Source organism: Oncorhynchus nerka, linkage group LG25, assembly GCF_034236695.1.
Source record: "Oncorhynchus nerka isolate Pitt River linkage group LG25, Oner_Uvic_2.0, whole genome shotgun sequence".
NCBI lineage: Eukaryota > Metazoa > Chordata > Actinopteri > Salmoniformes > Salmonidae > Oncorhynchus > Oncorhynchus nerka.
Window position 1 is genome coordinate 27,159,933 of NC_088420.1, and position 11,658 is coordinate 27,171,590.

Here is an 11,658-nt window from a genome sequence, read left to right on the forward strand (position 1 = left end):
GATAGGAGAGACCATGTGAGGTTATGACAGAGCCAAGTGACTTGGTGTATAGCGAGAATAGGAGAGGGCCTAGAACAGAGCCCTGGGGGACACCAGTGGTGAGAGCGCGTGGTGAGGAGACGGATTCTCGCCACGCCACCTGGTAGGAGCGACCTGTCAGGTAGGACGCAATCCAAGCGTGGGCCGCGCCGGAGATGCCCAACTCGGAGAGGGTGGAGAGGAGGATCTGATGGTTCACAGTATCGAAGGCAGCCGATAGGTCTAGAAGGATGAGAGCAGAGGAGAGAGAGTTAGCTTTAGCAGTGCGGAGCGCCTCCGTGATACAGAGAAGAGCAGTCTCAGTTGAATGACTAGTCTTGAAACCTGACTGATTTGGATCAAGAAGGTCATTCTGAGAGAGATAGCGGGAGAGCTGGCCAAGGACGGCACGTTCAAGAGTTTTGGAGAGAAAAGAAAGAAGGGATACTGGTCTGTAGTTGTTGACATGGGAGGGATCGAGTGTAGGTTTTTTCAGAAGGGGTGCAACTCTCGCTCTCTTGAAGACGGGAGGGACGTAGCCAGCGGTCAGGGATGAGTTGATGAGCGAGGTGAGGTAAGGGAGAAGGTCACCGGAAATGGTCTGGAGAAGAGAGGAGGGGATAGGGTCAAGCGGGCAGGTTGTTGGGCGGCCGGCCGTCACAAGACGCGAGATGTCATCTGGAGAGAGAGGGAGAAAGAGGTCAGAGCACAGGGTAGGGCAGTGTGAGCAGAACCAGCGGTGTCGTTTGACTTAGCAAATGAGGATCGGATGTCGTCGACCTTCTTTTCAAAATGGTTGACGAAGTCATCTGCAGAGAGGGGGAGGGGGAGGAGGATTCAGGAGGGAGGAGAAGGTGGCAAAGAGCTTCCTAGGGTTAGAGGCAGATGCTTGGAATTTAGAGTGGTAGAAAGTGGCTTTAGCAGCAGAGACAGAGGAGGAAAATGTAGAGAGGAGGGAGTGAAAGGATGCCAGGTCCGCAGGGAGGCGAGTTTTCCTCCATTTCCGCTCGGCTGCCCGGAGCCCTGTTCTGTGAGCTCGCAATGAGTCGTCGAGCCACGGAGGCGGGAGGGGAGGACCGAGCCGGCCTGGAGGATAGGGGACATAGAGAGTCAAAGGATGCAGAAAGGGAGGAGAGGAGGGTTGAGGAGGCAGAATCAGGAGATAGGTTGGAGAAGGTTTGAGCAGAGGGAAAAGGATACAAGGTAGTGGTCGGAGACTTGGAGGGGAGTTGCAATGAGGTTAGTGGAAGAACAGCATCTAGTAAAGATGAGGTCGAGCGTATTGCCTGCCTTGTGAGTAGGGGGGAAGGTGAGAGGGTGAGGTCAAAGAGGAGAGGAGTGGAAAGAAGGAGGCAGAGAGGAATGAGTCAAAGGTAGACGTGGGGAGGTTAAAGTCGCCCAGAACTGTGAGAGGTGAGCCGTCCTCAGGAAAGGAGCTTATCAAGGCATCAAGCTCATTGATGAACTCTCCGAGGGAACCTGGAGGGCGATAAATGATAAGGATGTTAAGCTTGAAAGGGCTGGTAACTGTGACAGCATGGAATTCAAAGGAGGCGATAGACAGATGGGTAAGGGGAGAAAGAGAGAATGACCACTTGGGAGAGATGAGGATCCCGGTGCCACCACCCCGCTGACCAGAAGCTCTCGGGGTGTGCGAGAACACGTGGGCGGACGAAGAGAGAGCAGTAGGAGTAGCGGTGTTGTCTGTGGTGATCCATGTTTCCGTCAGTGCCAAGAAGTCGAGGGACTGGAGGGAGGCATAGGCTGAGATGAACTCTGCCTTGTTGGCCGCAGATCGGCAGTTCCAGAGGCTACCGGAGACCTGGAACTCCACGTGGGTCGTGCGCGCTGGGACCACCAGATTAGGGTGGCCGCGGCCACGCGGTGTGGAGCATTTGTATGGTCTGTGCAGAGAGGAGAGAACAGGGATAGACAGACACATAGTTGACAGGCTAGAGAAGAGGCTACGCTAATGCAAAGGAGATTGGAATGACAAGTGGACTACACGTCTCGAATGTTCAGAAAGTTAAGCTTACGTAGCAAGAATCTAATTGACTAAAATGATTAAAATTATACAGTACTGCTGAGGTAGGCTAGCTGGCAGTGGCTGCGTTGTTGACTTTGTAGGCTAGCTGGCAGTGGCTGCGTTGTTGACACTACACTAATCAAGTCGTTCCGTTGAGTGTAAAGTTTCTACAATGCTGCTATTCGGGGGCTAGCTGGCATACTTGCTTTCTGCAAATTAAATCTTAAACTTTTCTTCTCTCCCCAGGAGCTCTACCAGAAGTTAACAGATTTTGATATACGTTTTTACATGTATGAACTACTAAAGGTGAGCCTTGCAGTTTTACCCTGTGTGTTTTCACATGCACTCCCAGTCCTACCATTTACCTTCCGAACTGTGGGATTAGTTTGTGGTGTCTAGTCATTATTTTGCTGCCTCTTACATGATTTAGGTTTTTGTGTTTTCAGGCTCTGGACTACTGTCACAGTATGGGTATTATGCACCGGGATGTCAAGCCCCACAATGTGATGATTGACCACCAGATGAGGAAGGTAGGGGGAGCTCTTAACCCTTTTCAACCTTAGGTATGTAGAACCTTGGTAAGTTGGAGTCAGATGATATTATATGTGTCTTGTCCAATTTTTTAAGCTGTTTGAAAAGTCTACAAAGCTTACATAAATTGTCAGAGATTTGTCTGAAGTGACTTCAGTTATTTCTTTGCCAATATTGAATGGCAGTTTATAACTCTTTTAGCCTTTGTCAAATACAGTATTCTCATTGCCACCAGATGGCATCAGGGCACATACAGGACATCAAAACCTTTTTAGTAGTAGCAGCGATATCCCTTATGTGCCACATTGTCAGTGTGGTTTCTATTCTAACACTATGTGGTTTGTGTTTTTGTGCTGCAGCTACGCCTGATAGACTGGGGCCTTGCAGAATTCTACCATCCTGCACAGGAATACAATGTCCGAGTAGCATCTCGCTACTTTAAGGGACCTGAGTTACTGGTGGATTACCAGGTAAATCCCCAGCACATGCAAGCAAACACACACACTGACACATGGTCATCCTGTAAATGAATAGTGCTCCAGTGTTATTGTGTACCAATTTAATTGTAATTGGTAGCTGTTTGTGTATTGATTTATAACTGTAACTGATGCGTTTTGTGTTTTCCTGTCAGATGTATGACTATAGTTTGGACATGTGGAGTCTGGGCTGCATGCTGGCCAGTATGATCTTCCAGAAAGAGCCCTTCTTCCATGGCCAGGACAATTATGACCAGGTATCCAATTCATTTCCCAATGAACTGAACCTTTCTGTTGTCACTACCAAACGTCCTTTAATCTCACTACAACCCATCTTATTCCACCCTCATCTAGACCTCTCATAATATGATAACACTGACTGCTACAATCTATTAGAGCAGATAACACATCCACTACCTGATGATAACGTGTACTTACCAAATTAGATTGTACATGAACAAATATTCCCTAAGACAAACCGAAACACATTTGTAAAATTGACACTGTTCCTATTTCAGCTGGTCCGAATTGCCAAAGTCCTGGGGACAGATGAGCTTTTTGGTTACTTGCGCAAATACCACATTGAACTGGACCCACGCTTCAAGGACCTTCTTGGCCAGTGAGTACCAACAGGGAGTGCCATTGAGACATGTACAGTACCTTCAGAAATGATTCATACCCCTTGACCTATTATTTTGTTATATTACAGCCTGAATTCAAAATGGACTAAATATTATTATTTTTCACCCATCTACACACAATACCACATAATGACAAAGTGAAAACAAGTTTTTATAAATGTTAGTAAATTTATTAAAAATTAAAAACATAAATATCGAATTAACATAAGTATTCACACCTCTAAGTCAATACATGTTAGATTCATCTTTTGCAGTGTATGCAAAGCAAAGCAGTGAGTCTTTTGGGGTTTTGCATACCTCTCTCTAAGAGCTTTGCATACCTGTATTGTACAATATTTGCACATTTTTTAAATTGTTTTATTCTTCAAGCTGGCAAATTGGTTGTTGATCATTGACATTCAATGTCATCTTGGTAAGCAACTCCAATGTATATTTGGCCTTGTATTTTAGGTTATTACCTGTTGAAAGGCAATAACCTAAAACTATAATTACCTGTTTATTTGTCTCCCAGTGTCTGTTGGAAAGCAGATTGAACCAGATTTTCTTTAGGGGTTTGCCAGTGCTTAGCTCTATTCCATTTAATAAACAAATATTTTACTTCCTAGTCTTTGCTGATGATAAGCATACCCATAACATGATGCAGACACCACCATGCTTGAAAATATGAAAAGTGTTACTTAGTGATGTGTTAGATTTTCCCCAAACATAATGCTTAATATTCAGGACATAAAGTTCATTTTTTGCCACGTTTTTTGCAGTTTTACTTTACTGCCTTGTTGCAAACAGGAAGCATGTTTTAGAATATTTGTTTTATGAACAGTCTTCCTTTCACTCTGTTATTTAGGTTAGTATTGTGGAGTAACTACATTGTTGTCGATCCATCCTCAGTTTTCTCCTATCACAGCCATTAAACTCTAACTGTTTTAAAGTTACCATTGGCTTCATGGTGAAATCCCTGAGCGGTTTCCTTCCTCTCTGGCAACTGAGTTAGGAAGGACACCTGTATCTTTGTAGGTACTGGGTGTATTGATACACCATCCAAAGTGTTATTAGTAACTTCGCCAGGCTCAAAGGGATATTCAATGTGTGCTTTTTTTTTACCCATCTACCAATAGATGCTATTTTTTGCAAGACATTGGAAAAACCTCCCTGGCCTTTGTGGTTGAATCTGTGTTTGAAATTCACTGCTTGACTGAGGGCCCTAACAGCTAAGAGTATGTGTGGGGTACAGAGATGAGGTAGTCATTCAAAAATCATGTTAAACACTTATTGCACAGAGTGAGTCTATACGACTCATTATGTGACTTTTTAAGCAGATTTTTACTCCTAAAGTTTAGGCTTGCCATAACAAAGGGGTGGAATATTTATTAAATCAAGACATTTCAAGTTTTCATCTTTAATTAATTTGTACAAATGTCTTAAAACATTCCAATTTTTTTATTTTTAGTTCAGGCTATAACACAACAAAATATGCAAATAGTCATGTTGTGTGAATACTTTCTGAAGGCACTGTATTTAACTTAACTGAGTGTGAACCCTAGAGATGGGTCAGTTCCACAGATGGGTCAAGTACCAATTCTACGCTAGATGAATCACTATAGACTTAGACCATCTTTATCAGACAGTGGCCTTATAGATCCAGAAAAGGAAACATTCTTTCCCAGGGGATAATACTGTTGTGTTGAAGTGACAGCCTAGAGTAAGTTAGCTCTCTGTCTCCCCCCTCAGGCAGACACGGAAACGCTGGGAGCAGTTTGTCCAGACAGACAACCAGCACCTGGTGAGCCCTGAGGCTCTGGACCTGCTGGATAAGCTGCTGCGCTACGACCACCAGCAGAGACTGACGGCCACAGAGGCCATGGAGCACCCCTACTTCTGTGAGTAATACAACCTGAACGATTCCTGTTGACCACCTCTGTTGTGAATTGCCGGTTATTATGGCATTGAGGATATGATCTTTAACATGATGACTCTTCTACTAAGATCCTGTGCTGAAGGAACAGTCTCTCTCTAATGCGGATGGCAATATGGTGTCCAGTGGATCCACTACAGCTCGATGAAAGCAGGTGAGTGAGAGAAACACCAACACTGGTCTTATTGTAAATTTTGACATTCTTTTGGTCGGAGAGAAATTTAGCTCCATGTCAGGTGTCCAAGCAGGTTCACTGAAATTGTTCCATTGTTCTCAATTATTCTATTGCTCTGGGTTAACGCTGCTATTTAAATATTTTTTATAAAATCACTTTTAGATTTCTTAAGATAAATAAGCATCAACAGTATCATTTCTCTTCCCTTTTTGTCTTTCAGAAGAACATTTGTTACCTCAAATTTTGACCCCTTTGTGGCAGAAACCTCTTCAAGTGTACAGTGACAATGGATCAAAGCACCGCCGACCAGTAATACCCTCAGATGTTCATACGGGCACACACACACACACATACATGAACACACTCACACCCTCCTCTGTGTCAGTCCATGGTTGGCTTGCCCCAGTTACATGTGAAGCAGCCAGACCAATGAGCTTGATGTCTCACCTCTGCCTCTGCCCCCTTCCTCTTATCATTAGGTAAACAGAAAGTTTCAAAGACTAGAAAAAAAGGATACTTTCCTGTCATTATCCCCCCCCCCCCCCCCTCCCTCGTTAAACTAAGCATGAAGAATGAAAAGGAGCGTGAGCCTGCCCCCGCCTTCCCTCGGTCTGTCTGTCTGTCCGTCTGTGTTCAGTATTCAGCCCCTCGGCAGACTTGAGCTCAGCCTCCACACACTGTAGTACTGAAGTGGCATGGTGGACCTTTTCTCTGCTCTAGGTAGAATGATGATAATAATATTAATGAAAATAAATGATTTTTATTTAGATTGATGTGTTTCTGTGATTTTTGGAAAATGTATTTGCTATGAGCAGTATGGCCTGCTGGGTGTTGGGTGTTTTAACAACATGTCAAAGAAAATGACTGCCACAGTTCTGTGGTCAGAGGCCATAGGACAGCTGCACACGGCTGACCTCTGTTTTTTATGTAACCTTTGTTTAACAAGGAAAGTCCGTGAAGAACAAATTCTTATTTACAATGACGGCCTAGGAACAGTGGGTTAACTGCCTTGTTCAGGGGCATAACGACAGATTTATACCTTGTCAGCTTTGGGTTTCGATCTAGCAACCTTTCCGTTACTGGCCCAACGTTCTAACCACTAGGCTACCTGCCGCCCCACTAGGCTACCCCCCGCCCCACTAGGCTACCCCCCGCCCCACTAGGCTACCTGCCGCCCCACTAGGCTACCTGCCGCCCCACTAGGCTACCCCCGCCCCACTAGGCTACCTGCCGCCCCACTAGGCTACCCCCGCCCCACTAGGCTACCTGCCGCCCCACTAGGCTACCCCCCGCCCCACTAGGCTTCCCCCGCCCCACTAGGCTACCCCCGCCCCACTAGGCTACCCGCCGCCCCACTAGGCTACCCCCGCCCCACTAGGCTACCCGCCGCCCCACTAGGCTACCCCCGCCCCACTAGGCTACCTGCCGCCCCACTAGGCTACCTGCCGCCCCACTAGGCTACCTCCCGCCCCACTAGGCTACCTGCCGCCCCACTAGGCTACCTGCCGCCCCACTAGGCTACCTGCCGCCCCACTAGGCTACCTGTTATGGTGTGTTCCATTTTTATCTTACTTATTGTTGTTCAGACAGTCTTACAGTAATTATTCAGAGAGACAACCACAAACAACCCCAGTATCTGGTGGTCAATTAACAGTGGGTCATCTATGCCATTAATTGCTGAGGAATGTGACAAAGTCTTGTCTTGACACCAAGTTGCTACCACAACCCTTAATGGGCTTGGCTCCAAAACACACTCACCTTAGATACGGAGAAAATGCTTTGACAGACCATCCAATGTGAACCATCAGTGCTCATTCACTGAGTGAGTAATCTGTTCAGCTTTGTGAACTTTACTCAAGTGTTTCCTTCATTTGGGCAGTTACCGTTTGCTTACAGTCAGAAAGGCTGCAATTTGGGCAGCATGCTCACCAAAAATACAGCTTGTTGTGTTGTGGCCATAAACACAGTGGTGGAAAAAGTACCCAATTGTCATACTTGAGTAAAAGTAACGATACCTTAAAAGAAAATGACACAAGTAAAAGTGAAAGCCACAGACTAAAATACTACCAGATTAAAAGTATCTGGTTTCAAACATACTTAAGTATCAAAAGTAAATGTTATTTCAACATATATTTAAGCCAGTGACACACTCCAACACTCAGACAATTTACAAACTAAGCAATTGTGTTTAGGGAGTTCACCAGATCAGATGCAGTAGGGATGACCAGGGATGTTCTCTTGATAAGTGTTTGAATTGGACCATTTTCTGTCCTGCTAAGAATTTGATGTAATGTAACCAGTACTTTTGGGTGTCAGGGGAAAATGCATGGAGTAAAAAGTATATTATTTTCTTTAGGAATGTAGTAGAGTAAATGTAGTCAAAAATTAAAAAAAAAATAGTAAGTATAGGAACCCCAAAAACGACTTCAGTAAAAATACTTTAAAGTACTATTTAAGTACATTACACCACTGCATAGACATCATCCATAGAAGTGATTGACTATTGCCAAGAGGAGCGCACCGGCCATCTCCGTGAGTAGTAGCCTATTGCTTCATCTTCGTCATTAGGTGAGTCCGTGTGCCACTGGAAACTATTTAGTAGCCTACTGTAGCCTATAATAAAAACATATATTTATAATGGCCTGGACTATTGTTTGAATTCAAGGCCAGATTGATCTCAGTTTGTCAGAGTAGCCTATAAAAAAAATAACTTCCCGGGCCTATGATCTCTTAATCCAGCCCTGGTGAATACTTATGTAAATTAGATATTTTTGTATTTCATTTTCAATACATTTGCCAACATTTCTAAAAACATGTTTTCACTTCCATGTGCTATTGAGGTGCCAACATTTCTAAAAACATGTTTTCACTTCCATGTGCTATTGAGGTTACAGGTGTGAGAAGTTTTTATTTTGTATCCATTTTGAATTCAGCCTGTAACACAACAAAATGTGGAATAAGTCAAGGGGATGAATACTTTATGAAGGTACTGTAGATGCATTCATGCTGTGACCCTTACTGTAAGTAGAGCAGTGCTACTGGAAAGCTTTGTCATCGGACACTTGCTGCGCCTGAGTGCATAAGGCGCAGCCCCATCCCTGTTCCACAGGAGGAGCTCTTGTGAATGGGATTACTGGGAGGGGAGGTGACCTAATGCAGTGTCCTTCACTTTTGCTCACAAGTGTCTGTGATCAACTCAGGAACTGATGCAGTTTCTCCACAACACTTATCCCCTGCCAAAATGTCCACCTATCTGAATCAGAGCCCCTGATTCTTTGTACATCTGTAATAATGAGGCAAGCTTAGCTGATACATGTAGGCTAATGGTATTCTTGTGTAACCTTGGTAAATGTTATGGACACCATGCAGTACACTTTGTGGTGAGACTGTACCAGGTCACACTAATTGGCTCCTTAATTTGTTTGACCTCAATGTCAGAATACAGGAGGAAGAACATTTGGTGAGATGGAGAAGATGTGCGTGTATAGTACAGTACAGATCTGGTGTCCTTCTCAGACCACATACATCAACTTGTTCCCACTGGGCATACGCTGGTTGAAATAACTTTGTTTCCACATCATTTCAATGAAATTATGTTGAACCAACGTGGAATAGACGTTGAATTGATGTCTGTGCCTAGTGGGTTGTCTCTCACACCCCGAGTTGCAGAGCAAGGCTTATGTGGGGGCAGGTACCCTAGCATTTAAGGGGTCGGGCCAGTAATCAAAAGGTTGCTGGTTCAAATTCCCGAGCTGTCTAGGTGATACATCTGTCAATGTGCCTTAGAGCAAGGCACTTAACCCTAATTGCTCCTGTAAGTCTCTCTGGATCAGAGGGTCTGCTAAATGACTCAAATGTAGCAAACTACATTGACTTGTATAGGGGGTCCATTGACCATTTAATTAGTATGTCTCCACCAAAGGAACCGGAGACCAGTTAACATGATGTAAATAAGTACTGTAACTGGTGCTGGAGCCAAACAGCCACTTAGCTAAATGTGTTTTTCTATCAGTAACAACATGGAGCCCTCCTAACTTTAGAATAACCTTTTGTTGAGATGCGTTGTTATTGATTGTGTATCCAGTGTCTGCACCATAGGGGTTTGCTTTTGACTCTACAGATGAAGGATCGTGATCACCCTGTTGTAGGAGAACTTGTCCATTAATTATATTCCACATAATAATTCACATTTCCTGTTGCTGCATGATTATTTTCCTACTGTAGCAAACTGGTTCAAATTAAGATCCTACATCTGTGTATGTTTAGCTATGCCATTGGGACCTATTTTTGATTTTGCATGTGCAGCTGCATCACGTCTTGTTTTTGGTTATGAGTGTGTAGCCCAACCTCAGAGCCCTGTTCACCATTCTGTGCAAGGCGGTGGTGGCTGGACTATGGAGTTGTGTTTTAGTGTAAAATCCTACTGTTCCATGTTTCTGAATGAGTTAGCTATGATCACCATTTCTATGAGAATTGACCCTGAGTGAAGGACATGGTGTTTGCTCCATGCGCCTGCACACACAGTAGCAGCTTAAAAGAGATGCACGTGCGTGATCCCAGGGTAGCATGACTGAAAGATCCACTTCCTCCTCAAGATGAAACCTGAGAGCGAGTTTCCTGTCCTACAACCTGACTCCTCTGCTCCTCACATTCAGACATCTCTCCCCATCAATGTTTCAGCAGGGGCCTTGTCAGATCAGCTGGGGCCCGGGTCTGGTCAGCTGTGGACCGGTCAGCATGGCAGTAGTCAAGAGAGGGAACAGGAATCTGTGTTTACAGCAGGGGCTGTGAGCGGGGTTTTCTATGTCATTTGACAACCATATTAATAATTTGGAATTGATAGGAGGGCTTATTTTAGGTGTTTAGTGTTGTTTTTAAGGGCCCAGTGTCTTTTAATTGTTGTAAGTGTCTAGCGTAGCGTTGTAGCCTATTTTAAAGTGTCCAGGCTATTCTATTATTTTAAGTGCCTACTGTGGTGTGTCTAATTGTTACCTATTCTTCCCCTTTCTTTCTGTCTCTCTGCCTCTGTGCGAAAGAGGATAATTCATGTGAGTCTTCTGGATTCATGTTCTCAATTAAACAATGAAACCTCAACAGCATAACAATTCATCATGTTTTTCTCATGATTGTGTCTGAACTTCCCTCCAGCTCTATCCTGGAACCTGCAAGGAAAACGAAGAACAGTGCACCGAAAAAACACCTGGAGGCAGGAACTAGAAGCAGATACTAAAAGATCTGACATGGGGTGGAACAAGATTGAGAAGTAAGTCAGTAAAACCTCCCCGCAGCCAATAATTACTGTATTATGGTAATTACTTTCCTCCATTTGGAATGAATGGCAAATGCTTTAAATGATGTATGACACAAGTATACAGGTGATAGTACTATGTGTGTTACTTTGTAAATACAGTGTCTATGTAACCCAGAGCATACACTTCGATGGACAGGAATCTATTTGATCAAATGTACACAGAAACACAAACCTGTAACATCACAACAGCAAAATACAACAGACAAGGAGTTAAGTTGATCTAAAGAGTCAAAGCTTTATTAAATCTTCACAGTGAAAATGTAAGTCAATTACACCCTTCATTTAGCAATGTACACCCAGATTTCAACACACCTAAAAAAGACAACAACCCAACACCTAACCCCCCCAGCCCACAACAGAGGAACATGAATAAGTGAAGTCCCCTATCCTGACCGGTGGTAACTTTCCACAGGTTTATTTACTGTTGGACCTTCCAGTGAGCATAGTCTCACCTGCTGAAATTACATCTATAAGACACAATAAAATCCCTGTGGTTGCCATACAGAAAGGAAAAAATAGTAGATTTTCTGTATCAATGGTGAATCATTGCCCACTGGGCTCTAACATG

At 44.1% G+C, this 11,658-nt stretch overlaps 1 protein-coding gene across 2 annotated transcripts in view; it reads left to right on the forward strand.

Moving 5' to 3' along the window:
* LOC115109295 (casein kinase II subunit alpha') overlaps nucleotides 1-6,548 on the forward strand; it is a 28,576-nt gene extending 22,028 nt beyond the window's left edge. For both annotated transcript variants that reach the window (XM_065009706.1, XM_029634050.2), the window contains 8 exons: nucleotides 2,291-2,350; nucleotides 2,491-2,574; nucleotides 2,935-3,045; nucleotides 3,207-3,308; nucleotides 3,570-3,670; nucleotides 5,421-5,569; nucleotides 5,676-5,758; nucleotides 6,000-6,548. In XM_065009706.1, coding sequence (XP_064865778.1) covers nucleotides 2,291-2,350; nucleotides 2,491-2,574; nucleotides 2,935-3,045; nucleotides 3,207-3,308; nucleotides 3,570-3,670; nucleotides 5,421-5,569; nucleotides 5,676-5,752 — 684 coding nt within the window. In that variant the 3' untranslated portion in view covers nucleotides 5,753-5,758; nucleotides 6,000-6,548. The remainder of the gene's footprint in view (nucleotides 1-2,290; nucleotides 2,351-2,490; nucleotides 2,575-2,934; nucleotides 3,046-3,206; nucleotides 3,309-3,569; nucleotides 3,671-5,420; nucleotides 5,570-5,675; nucleotides 5,759-5,999) is intronic.
* The last annotated feature ends 5,110 nt before the right edge of the window (nucleotides 6,549-11,658 follow it).